This window comes from Elephas maximus, chromosome 9 (genome assembly GCF_024166365.1).
Source record: "Elephas maximus indicus isolate mEleMax1 chromosome 9, mEleMax1 primary haplotype, whole genome shotgun sequence".
Lineage (NCBI taxonomy): Eukaryota > Metazoa > Chordata > Mammalia > Proboscidea > Elephantidae > Elephas > Elephas maximus.
The window spans coordinates 75,387,909-75,412,376 of record NC_064827.1 but is presented as its reverse complement, the minus strand read 5'-3'; the positions used below and the strand labels follow the sequence as shown (position 1 = coordinate 75,412,376).

Here is a 24,468-nt window from a genome sequence, read left to right as displayed (position 1 = left end):
CCTAGGATGAGCTGCTGCTGTTTCAAGTTGTTGGAGCCAATGACTTGCCTCAGGTAAAAGCCCTTGGTTCAGGGTTTCAGAGAAACCGCCTGTTAAACCATGTGGGTTTAATGCACTCAAATTAAAAATCTTAAAAAAACAGAAACAAAAAAATTCTCCCCTGATTGCAACCCTAACGCTGCCTTTAGTGTTCTTATAATCTGTTTTTTTCCTTCTAGCAGCTAGTCTGCAAATTCTTTGAGGAAAGGGACTGTACTTCTTTCTGTTTCCTTACACCTAACATGGTAGCAGGTACATAGTGGGTATTCAGCCAGTATTTGTTGAATGAGTAGATAGAAAGATGTCAGAAGCAGCTTCACTCAGGGTTTACTGGCTCAGTGGCTGGATCCTGAGACAGTCACACTCCTCCCGTAGTTTGCAGATTAACCTCCTTTTGAAACAGTTTGGAAACTTCACCTTCAGTGCCCATCGTACTGAGTTCTGATAGGCATGAAGGCATAAAAATTTGTGTTACTTACTGGTGATAAATTTCAGGCTTTATTTTTATCAGCAAAGGTGCTTATTCAGCTACTGTACCAGTGTATTAGTAGAACAGTGAATTGTGAAATGCGAATTGACCTAATGGCAAGGGGTAAGTTATGTGAGAGGTTTTTTTTTGGGTGGTGATGAATTACGCAGAGCCATTCCTCTAGATTTTTTTTTTTTTCCTTCTGCTGTTAAGGCTGGTATGAGAGTTAAGCCCCTGATCCTGGTTGTTATCCACAGACTAGCTGAACCGAAAACTGGTGATAACTACACTAAGGCCCTTTCGTTCCATTTCCAGTTAAGTGTAAGGAATTGGATCATAGTACCCAGAAATGTAAATTCAGGGTGTTAGCTTGGTGGGGCTATGTATTTTGAAAATTGCTGAAATAAAATACAGATTTTATTTTAGGTTGTGGAGGGAATTAAGGCAATGAATCAGATCACTTAGGTTAGTTTTACTTTCATTCTGTTTTTTGTAAGAAGGAATGTTTCAGTTGGGCCCAGCGAGAAATTTAAACTCTTGAAGATTACGATTCATTAAAATGGGTAGAAGATTAATATTTAGTCTGTCTAGATCAATACTGTCCCCCTTTGCACTAATTGTCAGAATATCGTGTGAGGGCTGCTGAAGGGTAGTAGTGTGCGGCAGGACCCTCACATCACAGGGAGATGATTCAAAGGCAAACTGTCCTGCACCCTCTGGTATCGACTTGCAAATTAGCATCTGGAATCTAATTAAACAAGCTTAATGAAAGTAGCAGCTGAATGCTGCTGGAAAAGACAATCAGCTTTTTTCCCCCTCTCTGATAGATATTCTGTACTATTGAAGTTGGTCACCAAACACATTGTGTGAGCACAGTTAAAAAAATTAGCATTTATTTGAAGAATAGAAACTGTTTTTCATTCTGTTACGCATTTGGCATGCTGTGGCGTCCCATGAGAGCCATGCCACAGCAGATAGTGCACAATATTTATAAATCCATGACAGGCAATAATAGCAACTTGAAAAATTCTTTTGCTAGAATCTCAAGTTGAGAGCTGCCAAAAGCTGAGAGGATCAGATCTGCAGTGGCAGCTGCTGTGCCCTAGAGTTAGAATTCTAGACTTTGAAGATGCTCAACTTAAAGAAATGAAGACTGCAGGCTTAGCCAATTTTTGCAGGTTTCTAGAGCTCTGGCTCTTTGCCTTTTGAAGATGAGTTGCTGAAGCTTCTACCACTGCCTGAGGCGTGCTAACACCAGCAGGATCTTTTTTTCTCCCCCCTAGTCTTAGTGTGTCTTCAGTTTTAAGTAGCACATGTTTAGTCAGTGCCAACTGTGATGGTCCTTTCTCTGGTTGCAATACCGGGGGATGAGCTCTTACCCCTGTACCCTTCAGAGAGAAGCTACGAAGATAGATGGTGACGCATACAAGTGCCACTTCAGCTGTCTGATTTATGGAGTCATATTTCATCACTTGGCAAGTGCTGGCCTCTAGAGAAGCTCTTATAGATTGCTAAAGATGTGAGCAGCTATCACCCTAAAGGCTTGTGGTTACCTCACAAACGTGATGCCAAATGCCTAGCTACCAAGGAAACAGAATTAATCTGTCATTGCAGGCAGCTATAGATCCACATTAAATATGAAAGAATTGATACCAGTCAGGTGTTCTGACAGCAAATCTTAGAGGCAGCTGTAGGTTTTTTAGAAGTCCAGTATTAGATTCATTTGTGCTTTGCAGGTGGACAATAGCGTGAGAGATCTGCATTATTTCGTTTAAAAAAAAAAAAACCTATTCGGTTTGACACATACGGTGGTCCCCAAGGAAAAATAAGAGCAGAGTGTGGTTGTGGTCAGACGGGAAAAGGAGCATGAACTGCAGTCGACTTCCTCTGTATGCTCACGGCCTGACTTTGGGCCAACCATAGCCCTAAGACTCTGCTCACCTGTAACATGGGTATCCAGATACCCACCTCCAAATTGCTGTGAGGATCCGATATGGTCTGTAAAACACCTTATACGATGGCTCGCACAAAGTAGGCTCTAAAATGTGGCAGCTGCTTTTATTTTTTATTGATTACCATACCATACCCATTGCCATCAAGTCAATTCTGACTTATAGTGACCCTAAGAGAGTAGAACTGCCCCATAGGGTTTCTAAGGAGCACCTGGTGGATTTGAACTGCCAACGTTTTGGTTAGCAGCCGTAGTTCTTAACCACTACACCACCAGGGTTTCCTTTTATTCATTAGTAGGATACACATATCACATAACCAATGACTAATGCAATTATTTGCACTGGCATCAGGCTTGGTGATTTATAGCATGATGTAGATAGATATGTTCCTTCTTTCCCATCTGAAAACTTAAAATCAGAGGTAGACCTATGTAATGGTCATAATGACAGTTGAAGAAGCCTGTTTAACACATTGTACAGGCCACAAAAGTATTTGCCTTTTTACTGTGAGGGGAGGGTTTTGAAAACACGGTAGTCGTAAGAGCTGATGCTCTTTGAGTGCTTATGATGTGCCAGGTTCTGTTCTAACAGCTTCTTATGGGTTATCTCATTTACTTTTCAACAGTCTGTGAAGTGCTGGTACTTTGTTATCCCCATTTTAGAAAAGAAAATTGAGTCATGAGGAAGTTAAATAACCTGTCTGAGATCACACAGCTAGTAAGTGGTGGAATCAGGATTTGAACCCTGGTCTGTCTGACTTTAGAGCCCTCTGACATAATCAGTCACTATTCTATTTTGTCTCTTTTTGAAGCCTGCAGTTCTTTGACAACAGCTTGGGGAGGACATCTTATTCCAGGTTAGCAGAGGTATAGGTTGCTCAGGCTGTTTTTTTTTTTTTTCCTCTGATGAGGTCTTGTGAAGATGGCAGAAAGCCAAACAAGTATCAGAGGAGGTGTATAAACTTCTTTGGTAAGCTCAGTGATAGGAAGGAGCCCAGGAATAGATAGGTGCAAAGAAGTCAGAAATAAAGAGATACCAGTAAATAAAATTGTCATTTCGTTATGGGAGATATAGAATTCACTTAGAATTATAGATTTCTTTTTTTTTCATCTTTTAATTGTTCTGCACCCCAGATATCCTGTGATTGTTTTTCCCCACAAAGTTTTCAAATATTCTTTGCAAGAGAGCTGTTTTTCTCTATGTAGCTAATATTCAAATGGCATAGCCCTTCTCAGATTTAGTAATGAGACCAAGAAGTCTTTAAATATTGGTGGATGGCATTTGTCCATTTGAGGCAAATCATGAATAACTTGAACAAAAATAAAAAAAATAAGCAAGACTATCATATTTGAATAATGAGGTGCTCTTTTTTTCCCAACTGCCAAAACTTTTTAATCTTCGTCAACAATTGTTCTGTCCTCGGTCTTATTTAGGTTGCATCTGTGAGACTCTGAGCTCAGGAGCCCTGACAAGCGGCATATGAATTCTGTATTCATTAGTGATCTTGATCCAAATGCCTCTGTCCCTGCCACAGGGGCTCAGGTGTAGAAGCTGCTGGCTAATCCCACCAGCTGACATTCAGAGGTTTAATGACTCCATAGGAAGGTGACCACTTGCTGGGAGGTTTGCTGGCGGAACCCACACAGCAGACAATGGAGATCAAGGAAGACTATCAGTGTTTAGCTGAAGCACCTTCTTGTACGACTTGAACCCTGTTGGCATCAAACAGAGTTTTAAGTAAATGCGAAATTAAAAAAAGAAATCTGACCTTCGGTAACTAGCATAAACAGTAGTTTTCTTATTTGTATTGATGCCGTTTAAGATTGTTTTTCTTATAGCACTTTAATAGGTGTCGGCTTAATGAGCTGAATTTGACTTACTTTTCCAGATTTTAGATTTTAAGGTTATGTTTGTCTAGTTGTTGCATCTGCTTAGGCATCTTGTATGTCTGGGAAGAACACATAGTTAAAGTTAAAATTCCTTTTTCATAAATGCTCTTAAGGATTTATCGTGACAGGTTTGTTTATTTTGATCTCTAGCTTTTAAAACATTACTTTTAGAATGTGAATTCTTGACTGACTTGGGACATGTCACTAGACGTTTTGACTTTTTTAGGTCTCATATTCTAAAAATGTTAGATACTGTTGTTATTTTAATAATAGCTTCATTGAAATATAACTTCACATACCATATGTCCTAGTCATCTAGTGCTGCTATAACAGAAATACCACAAGTGGATGGCTTTAACAAAGTAAAATTAATTTTCTCACAGTCTAATAGGCTAGAAGTCCAAATTCAGGGTGTCAGCTTCAGGGGAAGGCTTTCTCTCTCTGTCGGCTTTCTCATCAGTCTTCCCCTGGACTAGGGGCTTCTCTCTGCAGGGACCCCGGGTCCAAAGGATGTGTCCTGCTCCCGGCACTGCTTTCTTAGTGGGATGAGGTCCCCCCCTCTGCTCGCTTCCCTTTCCTTTTTATCTCTTGAGAGATAAAAGGTGGTGCAGGCCACACTGCAGGGAAACTCTCTTTACATTGGATCAGGGATGTGACCTGGGTAAGGGTGTTAGAATCCCACTCTAATCCTCTTTAACATAAAATTACAATCACAAAATGGAGTACAACCACTCAATACTGGGAATCATGGCCTAAGCAAGTTGACACATACTTTGGGGGGACACAATTGAACCCATGACACTGTATAATTCACCTGTTTTAGGTGTACAATTCAATGGTTTTGAGTATAATCACAGAGTTCTACAGTTATCACCAATTTTAGAACATTTTCATCACCCCCAAAACAAATCTTGTACCCATTAGCAATTACTCTCCATTTTCCCTCAACCCTCCTGGCCCTAGGCAACCATTAATCTTTCTATCTCTAAAGTTTTATCTACACTGGACTTTTAATGTAAATGGACTCATACAATATGTAACCTTTTGTGTCTGAATTCTTTCACTTAGCATGATGTTTTCCAGGTTTATCCATGTTGTAGCATGTATCGGCTTCATTTCTTTTTATGGTTGAATAATATTCCATTGTATGGATATATCACATTTTATTTATGAATTCATTAGTTGATAGGTATTTGAATTGTTTTCACTTTTTGGCTATTATGAATAATATTGCTGTGAACATTCATGGTACAGGTTTTTGTGTGGACATATGTTTTCATTTATTTTGGAGTAGAATTCCTAGATTTTATGGTAACGCTATGTTTAACCTTTTGAAGAACTACCAGACTGCTTTTCAAAGCAGCTTTACCACCAGCAGTATGTGAGGGCTCCTATTTCTCTGTATCTTCTCCAACACTTGTTATTTTTCATTTTTGGTGTTTTTTAATTAAAAAAGAATTTTTTTTATAGCCATCCTAGTGCGTGTGAAGTGGTATCTCCTTGTGGTTTAAATGGATTCCATATTGATTAAGAACTGATAACAACTATGGAAATGTTTAGATTGAAACACTCGATAGGTCTTTATACGAAGGGTTTGAGCGGTTATTTATTTATAGTTGAGTGGGTGACTTGGAGAATTACCTGTTAAATCTTTAGAATAGATGATAATGAGACACCAGCATCTTCAGAATAGATGATAATGAGACAGCAGCATCAAATATTTTCAGTTTCCCCCTTTTGAAAAATGAGTTTGTTTTGAATTTGAGCCCCCTGGTGGGCCAACTTTGGAGACAGAGAAAGGAACTTCTTGAGTTATGGTTACTCCTTCGATCTTCTTGCTCATATTTTCATTTTGTGATATTCTATAGGGCAGACAAGAGTTTTCCTGGGTTCTTCACCCAATGATTGAAGAGGAGGACTTTGTTTCATACCACACAAAGTTTGGAATTTCAGGACATTGGTTCTCTCACTTTGATTCTCAAGCGTTCATTAGTCTTCTTTGAATTAGAAATGGCAACTTAAATGTCTTTTTCTCTGGTAGAGCCTGTGTCTTCCTCATTGCCGTGCCTCCAGAGCCCCAGTTTATGTTGGTGGCTGGTTATCCTCTCTACCCCTGCCCTCAGGTTCTGTCTTTGATAAAGTTGAAGTTGAAAGTGGGCTATTTTTGGGAACTGTAGAAGGAAATTTTAGAAAGTGTGTCTTATTCTTCCCATTTAGTCTCAACAACTAAAAGGCGTTAGATGGGAGGAGGTCATCATAGAAAGTTAGAGTTCAACAAAATCTCCAGTGACCTGGGAATAGATTTCTTCGGGGGCCAGGGCCCTGGAATTTAAGAATCAGCAAATCTTAGGAAAGTGATCCTGTGTAAGTTTTGGAGGTTTCTATTTCCAATTATTTAAGGAATAATGAAAATCCTTTCATTCTGCAAATGGTATACTGACTTTGAGAATTCTTTGTTGATTCTTCCGCCAAAAAAATGTTTTTGTGCAGAAATTTTCCATGTCTTCTACCTTGCTATATAAACATTGAATTTCATTTTCTTACATAATCAGTATGCACTCAATAAGCAGTTATTTGTTGAGTACCACCCGAGTGCAAGGTGTTACACTTGATGCTGTAATCCAGGGATAGCATTGAAAGAGGCCATTCCATACAACAGCAGAAATTCCTTATACAGCTGTTGTTAAAGTCTGTTGAAAATAAGGGATTATTTTACTCTGTAGTAGATAGGTAATTATTTATGATGCATTTCTTTGTAGCAGCTGTTTGAAATGTTTTTCGTTTACATATTTCTTGTAACTGTGAAATGTAGGGGGAGAAACATCATATAGAAATATTTCACAAAGTATATTGCTTGTTGCACCTGTTGAAAAGATTCAGCAGACAAAATGTAACCTTTGTGACTAGAGACTCTTCCATCAGAAAGAGGCAAGATCTAGAGTCAAGGTAACATTGAACAGAATAAAGGTTTTGTGACTTTCAACTGTACGGGTAGAGTTAAAAAGAAGATATTATTGTTAATAAAATATTCTGCATAGTGATTTCAAAGAGATAGTGGACTTCGTAACCCATCTCTTATCAAATTGAGTTGCCTTTGCTAACTTGGGTCTCAGGTACACAATTTAAGGCATTAAAAATGCTCCCTTTATTTAGGTTTTCGTTTTCCATTACTCCAGCCAAGAGTTGGAATGTCATAAGCTCCTTAAGAAAAGAAAGAAAAGAATCTCTTTGGTTCACTGATTTTATTCCATTCTAGAAATCGGTTTTATAAAATTTTTAAATCATAACCACTTATTGAACAGTGGCTTTTAGAGAAAGAGGAGAAAACCTCCATGAATTTTACTGTCAAAAGTAAGGTTCTGTGTTATAGATCTAAGAGGTTATCTGTAGTTAGAGATTTGCTGGCTCTTGAACAATGGGTTTCCACTTTTCTTGTATAAAGGCTAGAGAAATACAAGAAGTGAAATATAGGACTGAGTGTTACTGGATGGTAGGTTAGAATCTTATAAGTTTTGCGTTGGCAGGTAATTTGGCATAAATTCTTAATGTAAATCTGAGTTAGTGGTGAAGACATTATTTTAGTAAAAAAGATAAACTGCTGATTAATTCAGCATAGAACTCGATTACAAATTGAAAGTGTCTCTGCGGGACTCCTGGACCCTAAAGACAGCAGATGTTGAATTGATACTCCAGCATATTTCACAGTGGTATGAAATATTAACACGGTTTATTATACTTGTGTGGTGTGCGATATCACAACGGGGGAGGTGATGGGCATGTGGGTGTGCAAAGCAGCCACACATTACACATTCACTAATATACACTAAAGTGTGATTAAGAATTTTAGGAAAGTTTCTTCTTTTTTTTCTTCTAAATCAAATAGCTCTGTGGAAAAATTAAGTTTAAAATAAGATTTGGGGCTAAATATTTTAATGTACCTATGTAGGTTTACATTGTACATGCAAATGAACATAAAATAAAAACCGTAAACTTACTAACACATTGCATTTTTAAATGTTAAGTGAAACCACTACCTAGAAGAGTGGGGGAACTTGAGGGCATGAACTGTATTTTAGTGAGTTAATTGTCAGTTTTCATTGTTGGAAAATTTTAAATTGCTGCTGTACTGTTTTTTACTTTCTGATCTAAAACATATGGTAATTTTAAAATGCCCCTGCAATTTGCCCAGGCAGAGAAGTTTTGTTTCTAGCCCAAAAAAGCTTCACAGTTTTCAGATATCTGTATCATCTCAAGGGGGAAAAGTCAGCAAATTTTCATGTATCAAAAGATCTGAGTAAATGTAACTGCCAATATTTGAAGGGATTGAAAATTCTTAAGTACAGAGGGATGAGAATAAAGTTAGCTTGGATATTTGAAAGCCATTACTACTTTTATGACAGTCACTGTTTTTGTATGGCAGCCTATATCAAATCTAGGTTTTGCTAGCTGAAGTAAGAACAGTTCTAAAAATAACCAAATGATTATGGTTAGAATGAATATACTCTGGATACCTTCTGCTACTGTGAAGGCTTAAAAAAATGATGCTGCTTTTCAAAAACTCCTAGGACATACCAAAATTTGCAAAGGCAAAAGGGCAGTGGGCGGAAGTTTCTTGGTACCTGCATCACCAGAGGAACGTCTTCCATTTCAGCGTTGGAGTTGCCATTAAGGGCTTTGTAAGCTGTATTGATAGGTTGTGGTCACTCAGAGATGTGTGATGGCCGGGCTTGCATCCTGTTCACCTGAGTTTTAGCAGTCTTCAGCTGTGTGCCAACCTCTGTTCCTGGTTATATATACAGAAATGAGAAGTAGTCCTTTTCTTAGAGACATTTACAATCTAGTAGGAGTGGACAGATGGAATCTATCTTGGGGGTTGAAGATGGCCTCGAGGAGCAAGTGACTTCTCCCATGAACATTTTTCTCTTGGGGTTTGGGGAACGGGTAGGACAGGGAGATGGAAGAGAGGAGAGGAGACCATTCCAGCCACAGAGCATCATGTACAGAGGCATATGGGCTCCTGCCCTAACTTTCGGTTGCGTAATCCTGGAAGTTTGGACAGCTGAAACATACTGGGAAATGGGAAAACAAAACTCCAGACGGTGTCTAAAGTTGTCTGGGTGGTCGCTTCCTGTGTCAGTGTGGCCTTTTAATTAGCATTCGTTCTTCAGTGTGAGATAAGGTCGGAGCTTAGCATCCCTGTCCCTGTGTGTGAATATTTAGTTTAGAAAGCTGCCACCTTCCATTAGAGGTGGTTGTGTTTTGGCTGTGGGTGCAGGGGCTGTATTGACTTTTCAGATGTCCTTTGAGATTTACGTTGCAATGTAATTGGGAGATGCTGGTACTTAGTGTGTTGTGCATGGCGGAATTTGAGATTACCTGCTGTAATGAGACCCCAGCAGTATACCTCAGGAAGGTAGTTAAAGTTTTAACCTTAACAGATAATGTTACTTGTGGGTTTCTGTGAGGTAATTTATACTACTCTCAACTAACATTGAAATTGCGCAGAAACAAAATTTTTTAAATGATATGAAATTGTGCAAAATACGTATTGGAAAATTCCACCTAGTAATACAGATTTTTGAAATGAATTTTTGCAGTGAACATTGTATCCGCAGAACACAATTAAACTTGTAGTCGTCATCACACCTGTCGTGATGGTGGAATATAGTTCTTCTAAAGCCAGAAATTGTCGCCTTGAGAACTAAGCCCTGATATTTTCAGTTGCCTCATATGCATGCAAAACTGGGTAATGAATAAGGAAGACTGAAGAAGAATTGACGCCTTTAAATTATGGTGCTGGTGAAGAATATTGAATATGTCGTGGACTGCCAGAAGAATGAACAAGTTTGTCCTGGAAGAAGTATAGCCAGAGGATGGTGAAACTTTGTCTCACATACTTTGGACATGTTATCAGGAGGGACCAGTCCCTGGAGAAGGACATCATGCTTGGCAGGGTAGAGGGTCAGCGAAAAAGTGGAAGATCCTTGACGAGATGGATTGACACAGTGGCTGCAGCAGTGAGCTCAAACATAGCAACCACTGTGAGGATGGCACAGGCCTGGGCAGTATTTCATTCTATTGTACATAGGGTCTCTGAGTCGAAACTGAACCGACAGCACCTAACAAACAATAAAACCAGAAGGGGTAACGTTCACTACAGCGAGATCAGAATATTAAAAAGATATAAGGACACATTTACTTTGGTTCGTTGATACATATATTGGCTTTTAGCTCAGATAAATTGAATTGGGGTGATAGAGAACTGAAAACAGGGGCATGATGGAAAGTACCTGCATGAGCTTTGAAGAAATCTGAGTTTGTAGATTGATTTTTGTCTCTTGTGTATCCTCTGTAGTCTCAGTTTATAAAATAAGAAGCCCACTTGTAAAATGGGCTTACCTCAGTACTTCAGGGGACTGTTAGGAAGGACCATGTTCATAAATTTCTAGACAGGCTTAACAAAATTTTGCCCTTATCCTCTAACTTGTTGTTAGGTGCTGTCAGGTTGGTTCCGGCTAGAGTCGGTTCCGACTAGAGTCGGTTCCGACTAGAGTCGGTTCCGACTAGAGTCGGTTCCGACTAGAGTCGGTTCCGACTAGAGTCGGTTCCGACTAGAGTCGGTTCCGACTAGAGTCGGTTCCGACTAGAGTCGGTTCCGACTAGAGTCGGTTCCGACTAGAGTCGGTTCCGACTAGAGTCGGTTCCGACTAGAGTCGGTTCCTCTTCCTTTGAAAAAATTAAAGAAAATTAAAATGTGTTAGCGTTTTCTTGGTCAGTTTTATTTAAGATTTACAATCAACAAATGGTCTGATGGAAAAATGAAGTTAAATGGTATCTTTTCTGACATACAATGTGGTCACAAAATAAGTTGATGTCCTGTTTTCTGAGAGGTTTTATGTATGTATATTTTTAGGGCGACCACCTGTCTGTCAATTTGTCATACCGTGATGGCTTGCATGTTGCTATGATGCTGGAAGCTATGCCACCAATATTTCAAGTACCAACAAGATCTTCATGCTAGAAGGTTTCAGCAGAGCTCCCAGACTAAGAGAAAACTAGAAAGAAAGGCCTGGTGATCTACTTCTGAAAATTAACCAATGAAAACCTTATGGATCACAACAGAACATTATCTGACTTGCTTTCTTTGGACAAAGCAGACCCAACCAAAGCAAACAAGCAGAGAAGAGCTGAATGGGGGTGGGGGCGGGGAGGTGTGAATCATGAGAGGCTACTGATGCCACACTTCTCCACGAGGCCCCTGGCTGATCATCTTTCCTGGGACCTCAGGCACACAAAGCCTTCCAACAAACAGTTACTTAAGGTTTAAAAAGAGGAAAGACTACCAAGGGGCATAAGAAAACTTTTGGGGCTAACAGATAAATTCACTATCACATTCAACTATTCTCTGCTTATCTGTTTTGATTGGGTCTGCTTTGTCTACTTCTACTTCCTTGTAACTTTATGTTGCACATGGCCAGCCCAACATGAGATTCTCCCTTAAGGCTTCTAACTCTTCACTTTCCTTCAGGTCTTACCCCCATAGTTAACCAGTCCCTTATACTCTTTCCCCCACACTGTCAGTGCCAGGTAGGTGTATCCTGAGAGCCCCACCATTGATGAAATGGGATTTACAAGTTGGTTCAACGTGGATATGATTTCCAGCATAACCTGAGTATTCTTTCACTGACTTTATTTTGTCCTTTCTTGGTAACAACACCCTTTAGGGTTCCTCCTGCAGAAGCTTACCAATGTCTAGAAAAATTAAGTTAATCATTTTCTTCCCATCCACCCACCAGAGAAATAAATAGCTGCCAAGAAGTTACAAAAGGCCTTTCTGTGAAGGCTGGGTTTGTTAGGAAGAGTAATTGGTGCTCAAGACTGATGGTGCAAACCCAGGTGGCACCTTGTGCTTCTCTCTGTCCTGTACTCCCACCCGATTGCTCCTTCCTCCTCTTCCACATCTAGTCTCTTAGTCCTGTTGATGGTCTGTGCCCGTCCCAGTCTGTCCTTTCCTCCCTGTCACCCAACCACCATCTTTCATTGGGGATATTAAAATCACCTACCCTCCTGTCTCCCTGCTCTTGGCTTCTGTCCCCACTGCTTCCAAGTTGTAGTTTCTAAAAATACAAATCTAACTGCGTCATTCCCCAGCTTAAAATTTCCCACAGCTTCCCACTGCCTAGCATGAAGGGCTGGCTCTCTGTGTGGCCCTGCCAACACCACCAACCTCCCTTTAGGCCACTCACTGCCTCATGGTTTGCGCTTCAGCTATACTTTCCTCTTTCCCGTTTTCATGCGTTTACTCCTGCTATCACTTCTGCCTCTTCACTTGGCTACCCTTATTTGCATTTCAAGACTTGGGCCAGTCATCTTCCCCTGCATCCAGCGGAACCTCTGTATACCTGTAGTAGTTCCTTTGGCTAGCCTGGCTCTGTATAGTGAGATTATCTTCTTGTTTCCCCCTCGGGACTATAGTTGGGTCTGTGCTTGCGTATACCTCGTCCCCAGTGTTCAGTACACTGTCTCAGAGAGTATCAGTATCAGGGCATTAGTAAATGCTTGCTGAACTAAACTGATCTGTGTATTTCTTTCAGGGTTTTGCATCTTCTGAAATTTGGTTCATTTGTGGCCACTTTTTACACTTCCTAGAGCAAGGGTGCTCTGTACTTCCTTGGATTTCCTTCCTGTCCTTCCTTATCCTTTCAAGGTTATAGAAGCAAGATCATACAATATAACATAGTCCCTAGAATAGCCTTCCCACACACGCCCTGCACGTTGCAGTGGTTTTCCATCCTCCAGACTGGCGGTGGACAGGCTCCATGTGAACATGGCTCTTCTGCTTGTCTCAGACTCTGGCTTCAGTCTCTACTTCTGACAGGACTGAATTTCTGTCATCACTTCCTTTCCTTTTCCCAGGAAACCCTAGTGCTGGCTTCTTTTATCTTTGTTGTGACCCAAGGAACAAATTCACTTCATTCTTTCCCCTTCTCTTTTCAGGTCATAGTCCTTTCAGTGTCTCTAGTCACTTATTGGCAGAGTTGTCACTGATCACATTGTCTTATGGAAAGAGAGAAATATTGTTAAGATCTTATTAGTATCTGAGGCAGCTTGGTTTTCATTTTGAGGATTCTTGAGCCTACTTCTCACTCTTTAAATCCAGACGTCCGTGTTTTTTTTTTTCTCTGATTGCATTTAATTCAATGCAGCCTTGGAAATATATATTTGTATACACATATGCTATGAACACTGATTTCTTTTCCTTGTAGAAAGCAATATGTTCTCATCTCTTTTGGTCCTTTTCCCTCTGGAAGCTTAGGTATTTTTTTCTTTCATTTGCTGTCACAGAATCCAGTGAAACCACTTGCCTGCCACTGATTTTCCTAATGGTGGGATAGGAGGACATAGGTTTTGGTGATGCCAGGCACTAACTTGGCCCAAATCCCTGGCTCTCCCACTTACATAGTCATGTGCCTTTGGGTGCATCAGACAACCTTCCTGAGAGCCTCAGTTCTTCATCTGTAGTGGGGATAAGAGGCCCTGCCTCACACAGTGATTGCAAGGATTGAGTGAGTAGCATCAGTGTTTGGCTCATACCCAGGGATGAGCTGGGTGCTCCCACGCCCTTGCCTCTTTCCCTCTACCCTAGAACTTGCTAATAGTTCCAATACTGTTTCTAAATCTATGTGTCAGGGGCATTCCTATCCCTTTATTCCTCACAACAGCCTTTAGATGGAGGCATTATCCCCCTTCTTCGGATGGGCACCTTGTGGCTCAGAGAGAGTTAAGTGCTGTGTTCATTACTGACCCAGCTCTCCTGGGGCCTGTCTCATTTTGTGACAGCCATTTCTGGTCCATTGTGGTTATATAGCCTCTGATGTCTCCTTTCCTAGCCACGAGTTGTGAGTAGGCTTTTGCCTCATCGGTGATCTCGGACAGGACTAGTGATCCAGGTGGCAATTCCTTGAACATGAACGCCCTTTCCTCTACTTTCTAACCAAACTTGTTGCTGTCCAGTCGATTCCAACTCATAGTGACCCTGTAGGGCGGAGTAGAACTGCCCCATAGGGTTTCCAAGGCTGTAAATCTTTATGGAAGCAGACTGCCACATCTTTCTCCCATGGAGTGGCTGGTGGGTTCGAATCACTGACCTTTTGGTTAGCAGCTGAGAGCGTAACCACTATGCCACCAAGGTTCTTTGCCTAAAACCCTTTAAATCACCCTACACCCACCGCAGGTTTTCCCTCTGTTATTTGTATCACCCAGATCTTGTTACAAAAAAGCTATTGAGGAAAGAAATGGCAGCACCATGTAGAACTTAAAAGACACGGTCACTCACTCCCCACTGTATGGGCCCACTCAGCTCACTCAGCACCAGCTGCAGTTCAGTTGCGCTTACAATTCCCAGGTGTTCACACAGGCAGACCATGTTTACCCAGACAGCTCAAGCCAAAACCAAAACTCAGACACCTTTGCATTTGTCACACAGCCCAGTCTGGAAAAAAAAAATTAAATTAACTTTTTCTGTTATAAAATATGTAGCTACACATGGGATACGTCAGGTCTGTTACACAGTGCAGGAAGCATACTGCTTTTAGGGGGGGACTGTTCTAAACACTTTTTTGAGCTCTTTAAATTTTATTCAACTGTCGGCTATTAATGACTCCTTCAGGCCACATCAGTGGCATAGAGAACCTCAACATGTCAAAGGCCTCTCCAAGATGTTGTATTTAAACTTCTCTTTCGAGTGTTTAACTGTCTTCCGATGCTGTTGTTCTCTGGCCCCAGTTGGGACTGATGAGATTTTTGAATTACACCATTCTGAAATTGACCTGTCTCATAATTTTGTTTTTTAGCTTGGCAAAGCTGTGAGTGTATTTGAAGTTAATGTTTCACTTACTCATTTGCTGACAAGCACTGTGCTAGCTGTCTGGGATACAAAGATGGAGAAGGTGTGAGACCCACCCCTAAGCTGCGAAATTTTGGTGCTCTCTCTCTCTTTTTTTTTTTTTTTTGAGTCCAAACTCTACTCACACCCAGACTTTTATCTACTGTGCTGCAGATCACTAGAGCAATGGAATTTTTTGCTGTTTCAAGTAAAAGAGACAACACAGATTTTCCAAGGTGAATTTGGGCTGCTTCAGTTCTTGTTGAATAAAATTCTTAGTTGTTAATAAAGGAGCAGACTGTAACGATCTAAATCGTCTTTATAGATTCAGTAGCAAATAGGAGAATTGATGAACGTTGTGTGAGAGTTAAGCCATGATGCCACCCACATTCTTGGTCCCCTGGAGCAAAAGTAGGAAGGGCCACTACCCTTTGACTTCTGGTGTGGCAGGAGGACGGAAGGCAAAGGGATACCTTGGCAATGCCCCGAAAAGTGGTAGAGCCAGGGGAGCTCCGTTCTTCATGAAAAGAGGCTGAACATTTCTTCCCTTTTCTACCCCTTAATGTCATCTCCTCAGTGACATAAATGGAGTGTGTTTTCCAGCAAACGACCAATTTTATTTGCCTTTAAATTCTTTTAAAATTTTAGTTACAAATTGGTTGTCTGAAATGACTTGCTGTGTATATGTATTTTTACATTCCGAAGCTGTATCTAAAATACTGTGTTAGGTTTTCAGTCAGATGCATATTTAATATCTCGCCTGCCACCAGTGTAAGTACAGTGCTGTTCGCTATGCATAACTGAACAGTCAGATGTGGAGGGTTTATTTAAAGAGTATTAATTTGGTGCTGAACTGTCCAGGATGCCATTGGCTGGGGCACCTGCATTTTACTCTGATGACATTCCCTATATAAAAATCACTTAAGTGAGAAGAGAAATTCAGTTGTAGCTGTAGACAAAAATAATGTGGAAAAGTTTCTTTGCAGTACTGTTTTGGACCTACACCATAGCGGATGCCGAGGTAATCCATCAGCTTGTGAGTGTCTACAAAATGCAACTCTCTAGATAACAGGTTTAAAGTAAAGATTTAATACAGTCTCCATCTCCTATGATGTTGCAGTGACAGTTTAAAACTCATTCTCTAAATCTCAGCAGACTTTATAGCTAGCAGTGGGCCAATATAAAGTTTAATAGCATTACAACACATAAATCATCTTTTAAAGATGCTGCTAGTAGCTCCAATATTAAATGCAGACAATCGCCTGTGTTATAAATAATTTATCAAACACCATTTCAGATTAGCCCTCCATGCTGAGTTATTTATTTTAGCCTTTTCTGTACGATTCCTAAGGCACTTTTTGAAAGATCCATTACTGGTCAGTTTAATGAACTTGGGGGTCTGTTTTGTCCCCTCAAGCACTCGGGTACAGCTGTGGTGACCATTACATGGCCGACGTGGACCTCTTTGTGCCTTTTACAAGTGCTGCCCATTTGTCATGTAGCGGTAAATGGAGCTGCACATTGGAGTCCAGGGACACATTGTGCGATGCAGTGATGGAGACAAACAGATAGCTCTATAAAGTGCTGCTTGTCACAGCTGACTTGTAGTACAGTACATCACTCTTATTGTAATCTCATTTAAGAAGCAGGGGTGGCCCGGGGGACTGATATTCCCAGTTAGTTTGGTCTTTGTAGCTATGAAGCAGGAAGTGTTCCTTTTATATTCTCTGAACTTTTAGGGAGTGTGCTTTTTGCTTGGATTAATTATTATAGAAACTTCTGCGTGGCACTGCATGAAGATTTGTCAGCAGATTTGTTCGGACCTCCTTCTCCTGGCCTGGGGCTTGGTACAGGCTGCTTAGAAATAAATTGTGCTTTTAGGAGCCCTTTGACTTGCTTTATTAAATAAGTCACCATTTATTAAGCATCAGCTATGTGCCAGATGCTGTAGTAGGTGCTTTTATTTCTAATACTTGCAGCAATCTTGTGAGGCAGCATTTATTATTAATATATTGCAGAGAAGGAGAGTGAACTCAAAGGGGTGTAGCGACTTGCCAGAGGTTGCACAGCAGTAGGTACGAGCCTGGGGATTCAAACCCAATCTGTCTGCCTCCACATCTACCAGGATGAACTTGAATCTGGGTCCACCAGCTAGCTTTCAATCACCAGGGTCGTGGTGGTCTTTTAGCCGAGCATCTCAAAATAAAAGGAAGTTACCAGTAGCTTGCAGGGCCATTTTTCGAGTAGCGAGGATGAGACATTGAATCCACATTCCCTTGTGACTAGCAGCGTAATCCACGAGCAGCTGGCCATGGGAGGATGCTGGCCCCAGCAGTGGGAGAGGCATTGCACCTGGGCCTGACCAGCTGGGGTCACGGGCTCTGCAGGACCCTAGTCAGAGCCCCTCTGTAGCAGCTGTCCCCAGGCAGATGCTGCCCAGGATGCAGGCCGCTCTGCATCTTCCAGAAAAGGGAGGTGCAGTTTCTCTATGAAGAATGAGAGGCAGAAACAATGCTTCCTGCCTTTATTGTGGGCCAGAAACAGAGAAAAATGTGGTGTTTTCCCCACCCTTGCTTTTATTTGTAGTTTTTCTTGATGGTTTTCCTAAATATTTGGTAGCACGTGTTGAAGACAAAACTTGTTTAATTGTGAAATTCCATCATAAAGAAAACACAGAACAAATATGCCCAGCAGTGTATTTGCATATGCATCTAGAATTATGGGTATGGAAATACTGTAATCAAAGACAGTATTCGGCATATGAAGCATTTCCCAGAACATAGTAGGTCTCCATAAATAGCTGTTGAAGACATTAACTACATAAAAGTGGTAATTTTCACAGTTTTGAGAGTTTGTTTTTTGCTTTATGGAATATGTGAAATAAGACCTTAGATCTTAATACTGATCTCTGACATAATTAGACTGTAGAAATGTTACTCTAACCTGGTAGAGAGTGAAGAAGGCTCTTTATTTAGGTGGTGGTCTGTAGGCAGTTTGGGAAACACAGCCCTCCCTCCCCTCTCCCAATGGAAATGACCTGCAGAGATGCTGCTAGTTGACCCAAAGAGAGTTGGCAACCATCTTTCCCTGATTTGCCCCATTCTGAGCATCCTGGTGATGGGGGAGTGACACAGCCCTGAATCAGGTAACCTGCTCTCCCCTGTCTGCGAGTAGCTTAGGAGCCCAAGGCTGAGGCAGGCTGCTTGTGAGCTGATGTGGCTTGTGGTGTTCTGGCTGTGGAGCCCCGGGGACCTGGATTTGAATAGCAGCTCCCTATTTCTACTTGTGAGACCCTGGGTGGGTCATTGAATCTCAGCCCTAGTTTCTGACAATACCAACCTCACAGGATGGTTGTGGGGGGTAAAAATAAATAACGACTTGGCACATTGTATGTAGTAGGTGCTCCGTAAATGTCAGGTTAATTTCATTTCATGACATCTTTAGCCCTGTGTATATGAGAGGGGAGTGGGACCTGGGGGCGGGGGGGGATAGGTTGTTGCGAGATGTTCTTTCTTGAGATTTTGCCCTTAAAATTGGTGGGGAGGAAAGGAATTAAAAGGTATATTTTTCCTAATTTTTAAAAAAGCCTTTACATTTAAATAATAGCAAGCATAATAGTTTTATGAGTAAATCAGGCTATACATGATATAGTTCAAAATTCGCACATTTTTAAGTTTTATAAGTTATCTACTCACATTACTGAGTATTTGCAAAATAGAAGAAGAATCACCTGTAATCTCATAGCCCTGTCAGCATTCTGGGATTTATGTGCCCAGTCTAATTGACTGACATTAGATCTGCACATCTAATATCATGTATCTATTTCAGTTTCTTCTAAATCTTCTCCATCCCCATACCCCAGGAAAAAATAATTTGGGAAATTTAAATCTGTAGTCCTAAATGCTACTAGCAGGAGTTGTGATGTCCGCCAGGTACCATTGGCTGGTTCAAGGCACCAACAGCAATGATGAGAAAAGACAAAGCAGAGGAAGTAGTACAACAAAGGAGAGAAGGGAAAGGGGAGATGGTAGGTCAGGAGTAGAGGAATGCAGGGGATCCTCCTACACACAGACAGACACACGGGTGCAGAGGGTCATTTTCATTTAATAAGTTCTAAATTTCTAGGGCTTTGCTTTTTAAAATGTAATCATGAAAAGTCTACTGACCATTTTCAAAGAAACAAGTTGGAATGAGGTTGCGTTGTTAAAGCAGCTGGGTTTTGTGGTCTGTATTAAAAAAAAAAAAACAACTTTTTTTTTTTTTTTTTAATCTAGTAGCAGCACCAGCAGCCATTTCTTTATCTCTGTTCTAAGTAATACTTTCTTTGCTACCACCTTCACTGGTTTCTGGCAAGGCTTTTGGCCTCATAGATTATTAGGAATCCCAGGAGAGAATCCTGACTAGGGGAATTCTCGGCTGAAATAATTCTTAAAGGACTGTATATATACTGTATATGCCTTCATTGGTCCCGCTCAGGTGACACTCAGGAAGTGAAGAGTGAGGGGATAAAGATTAAAGTAACTCCCTTGCCACTGCTACTAGGTTGCTGAGGATCCCCCTTCCAGTAGAGCCTTTTCTGTCCTCTGAGTCTGCTGAGAGTGTTCATGTCACTGGAGTCTCAATTCCCGGCTTGGGGCAGTCAGAGGAGCAGGAGCCCTGAGTGGTCTCTCAGATCTTCTGACAACTTGAAGTCAGTGAATCTACCTTTGGAGGATCTAAAGAATGGAATTTTAGGCAGGGAGTGTATATTTCTCAAAGGGTGTTACTTAGATGAGCTCTCCTTAGTTCAGCTAGCATGGTTTATGGACTCTCCTGTCCTGGTGGTTTGGGAAGGGCTGCAGAACAGGTCGGATTCCCTTCTTTGGGAATTTGGTTCATTTTTATTCTTACTGCATAAAGGGTTTTAACTTGATGTTCCCTGGACCCTACCCTGTTTCCTTCACTTGCCTGCCTTCTGTTTCGCTACCTCGTTTTCTGGGGTGCTTGGTGTGCCTGGCCTTCAACCCTACCTAAAGCCTTCGCTGACCTAGCCAGTGTTCCCACAGCTTCCTGTTGGTTTCCCATTGGCCCTTATCACATTGCATTGTAGTTACTTGGGTCTCATGCCCGTTCTGAACTTTAAGCCCCTACAGGGCAGGGACCTGGGGCCCTATCTGTCTCTGCAGCCCCAGCTCCTAGCACAGGGCCTGGCACATGATAGGCCTTCTGGGATGAGAGATGAATTAATCCGCTTGTACACTGGTAACTGTTGGAGTCTTAGACCTGCTTCCAAAAGTAGAGCAGAGGAGAGAGTGTTTCAAAGAAATGAATCACTTCAGTGAACTTGTAGGCTCATTAGTAGGAGGAGATAGATTCTCTTGGGCAAGGGGTTCCATCCTTATCTGCAAACATTTTCCTAGATCACTGTTGTGTTTTGGTGTTAGTGTTTTTCTGGGTGATAATGACTGTCCATTATGGGACCAGGAAGCAAATTTCAGCTGTTGTTGGACATTTTAGGTCAGAGGTCAACAAACTACATATAGCCTGTTATCCAAATCTGACCCACCACCTGTTTTTGCTAATAAAGTTTTATTGGAACTTTATTATCATGCCCATTTGTTTACGTATTGTCTATGGTTGTTTTTGTGCTATGATGACAGAATTGAGTAGTTGTGACAGAAACTGCATGCTTACAAAGCCTAAAATATTTACTGTCTGGGCCTTTATAAGGAAAGTTTGCTGACCCCTATTTTAGATGGTAAATTGTCCTCTGTTAGCCCAGAGTCCCCAGTTTTTAAATGATTGACCTTTAAGCAGCGTGGTGAAGAGAGGACACATGCATAAAGGGGTTGAAAGGCCCATTTACCAGCTAAGAGACCTTGGGTAAATCACTCGGGTACTTTGAGTCATTTTCTTCATCATAAGATGAGTACTGAAACAAATGCCTACTCCACAGGTGGTTTTGAGCACTGCCTGTGAAAGCACTTTGTGAACTAACAGAGCAAGGCCACAGTCTGGCTATGGACACTACTGTTGCCATTCTCTTTTTCAGGAGGAGGACGCCAAGAAGCTGGTGAGTGAAGCCATTGCAGCTGGCATCTTCAATGACTTGGGGTCTGGAAGCAACATTGATCTCTGTGTTATCAGCAAGAGCAAGCTGGATTTTCTCCGCCCATTCTCAGTGCCTAATAAGAAGGGCACCAGGTAAATGAAACAGATTACATTCTCCCCTGTGTCCACTGCCTTCCATGGCCACCTTTGATATCTCCATGGCATCTGGACAGGGTTTTCTTGATTTTTCCCCACATTAAGTAAATCTAGTGTACCCCAGGCCAGCCATGCACAACAGACCTTTGAATCATTTGCTTTATGACTGTGGGCTGGTATCAGGTGTAGAAAAGTTATTTAATTCATAAAATATTGATGGGAGAGGTGGGGCGGGGGTGCCAGGAAGGAGCTGTAAGCTGGGAATTGGGGAGGAAAGGTGTGTCTCTTAAAGAATCCCCTGAAATTCTGTGAGAAGGTGTGTTTTTCAGGGCAGACAGCTCGTATCTTTTTTTTTTTCAGAGTGGTCCATGCCTCCTAAAAGATTATAAACCACTGATGACACATATCCAAAAGTTAGGCTTGGGAGTGTTTCTGGGGTTCCCTGCTCTATGGAGAGTCCTGCCATTTAGCCCGTGTCACGTGCTGAGCAGATGCCATATTCTCAGCATGTGACCCAGGTGAAGAGCTGTGGGATATGGATCTAGTTGCTGAACGAAACTGAAAGGTTTCAGACCTGGTGGCTGGGGAGTGTGCAGATGAGCAGCTCATTTGTAATTCCCCTCATGGTTGTCCAGCTGCTTGGCCATCCTCTGTCTTCTGACCTCTTCCTGGAACCTGAACAGCTCAATATGTGGCTCCTGAGCTCTGCTTGTGGCTGCATTCATCAGAGTGTGGCAGGGCCGAGAGGGCTGGTGTAGGACAACAGGACTTATAAACTGGACCACCTCCCATTCAGCCCCACAGCTAAGGCCAGAGGATAGCAAGCACATCATCTTCTGGAAGGCTTGCTTTAACCCCTCTTCATATACTCATGCTCTAAATCTCCTGATTTATAAGGAAAGAATGGAGCATTCAAAACCAGCAAGTATTTGTTGCTGCTTTCACTCAAAATTGTGACAGCTCACTGTGTTCTCGCATGGTAGAGCAGCCCAGCAGCAGAGAGCCGTGGCTCAGTGGTGGAGGAAATGTCATCAGCTAGCTTGGGACTTGAGGCAAGTTAGTCTCCCTGCCTTTGAGATGATAGAGCTGGACTAGGTGATTGTTAATGATTCCATGCAGTTCCTCGGGCCTTTAGCAGGAAGGGGAGCAACTTTTGAGGCTCAGAGCTATGTTGGAGGAGTGAGCTTTGCTGAGCTTCCTGAGGACCTGAGCCAAGTATCCCTGCATGGCCTGCTTCACCAGTCACCTACAAGGTACTGCATGACTTGGGCAAGTCCATGATGAAGAGATGATGGTAGGAGGGGGTAGTGGTTACACTCTATTCAGACTGAACCCAGTGTCCTGGGTGAGAATTCTGAAAACCACATTTGAGCTGTTGAGAGATAGTATGTATTCTTGTACATGACTTGTAAGAAATACAGCCAGAGTTCTCCTTGGAAGTGAGGATGGTGGTTCCTCAAAAAACTAAAAATAGAATTACCATATGACCCAGTAGTTCCCCTCCTAGATATATACCCAAAATACTTGAAAACAGAGACTTGTAGACCGATGTTCACTGAAGCAATAGCCAAAAGGTGGAAGGAACCTAAATGTCTGTCAACAGATGAATGGATAAAGAAAATGTGTACATACATAGAATGGAATACTACTCAGCCAGTAGGAGAAATGAAGTCTTGATACATGCTACAGTATAGATGGAGCTGGAAGACATTATGCTGAATGAAGTAAGTCAGTCACGATACAGCAAATATTGTATGACCTAACATATAAAAGACAAGAAAAGGCAAATGTATAGAGAACAAAGTTTATTAGTGGTTACCAGGGACAGGAGGGAGGGTTTAATGGTGATGGAAGTAACGCATTAAGGGTGGGGATACACAGCCAGTTATTGTAATTGCTGTCAATAAGTTGTATACGTATAGAAAGTTGAATTTTCAGGCAAAAGTTGTGTGATAGATATATTTACAACAATGACCAAAAAAAATACAGTAGCTGTTGAGACTGCTTTTGAACAACCAAAAACCTCATGGGATTTGATTTCTTGGTTTGGAGGTATAGGGCCATGGTTTCATGGGATATCCTATTTAATTTGGCCTAATAACATGTTCAGTGCTTCTGTTCTACCTCCTAGATCGATGCATAGTGCCTGGAGTCTTATAAGCTTGCAAGTGGCCTTCAGGCTACAATAATTGGTCTTTATTTTCCTGGAGCAACAGAGGAAGAAGGAGAGTCAGGAATAGGAGGAAGAAATGGAATGCATGGCTAATTGCCTCTACAAAAAACTGCCTCCTTTGCTATGAAACCAGAACAGCTGGATGGTGCCCAGCTACCATTACTGAACATTTTGATCAAAGATTCCATAGATGAATCCTGATCAAAAGGGGGAAAATGAAGAACAGAATTTCCAATTCTTATAGACTGTAGACTTTCTGGAGCCCTGGAAGGTGGATGGACTCCTGAAACTATTGCCCTGAGATAATCTTTAAACCTAAATCAAAAATATCCCCTCAAGTCTTCTTAAAACCAAACAGTAGTTTAGCTTAATGCCTGCCTTGAGCATTATGCTCTTTTAAGAACTAACTGTATGAGATCAAATTGACAACAGCAACTCGAAGGATTAGATAGGAACCTTAAAGGACAGAGAATTTATGTTAAAAGGGGAGGAACAGCTCAGCAAAGGAGGTGAAAATGGTTACACAACTCAGTGCAATCACTGTCACTAAATGGTACATGTAGAAACTGTTGGATTGGTCTGTGTTTTGCTGTGTATATTCTCAATGACAAAATAAGTAAAATTATATATTTACAAAGAATAGAGTGTGGTGGTATGAGAAAGTTTTGCAGAAATGATGGTAAGCCGTTCTTTGCTGCCCAAGCTCCTGAGTTGGATACAGAGCTCTGCAAATCTCCCTCCCTTTTTTCTGCACCTTTGTTCCTCTTTGAGGCCAAGTTCCCATTTGGGACGGTAGGTTTCTGAGGAACACATGGCCATGGCACAGCCAAGCAGCCTTCTGTTAGTCCATGCCCCTTGTGCCAGGTTGACAAATA

The 24,468-nt window shown here is 41.5% G+C and overlaps 1 protein-coding gene across 1 annotated transcript in view; it reads left to right on the top strand.

The window, feature by feature from the left end:
• Window positions 1-24,468, top strand: part of PSMB7 (proteasome 20S subunit beta 7) — a 69,282-nt gene that overhangs the window by 43,830 nt on the left and 984 nt on the right. The window contains exon 7 of the mRNA XM_049897285.1: window positions 21,266-21,417. Coding sequence (XP_049753242.1) covers window positions 21,266-21,417 — 152 coding nt within the window. The remainder of the gene's footprint in view (window positions 1-21,265; window positions 21,418-24,468) is intronic.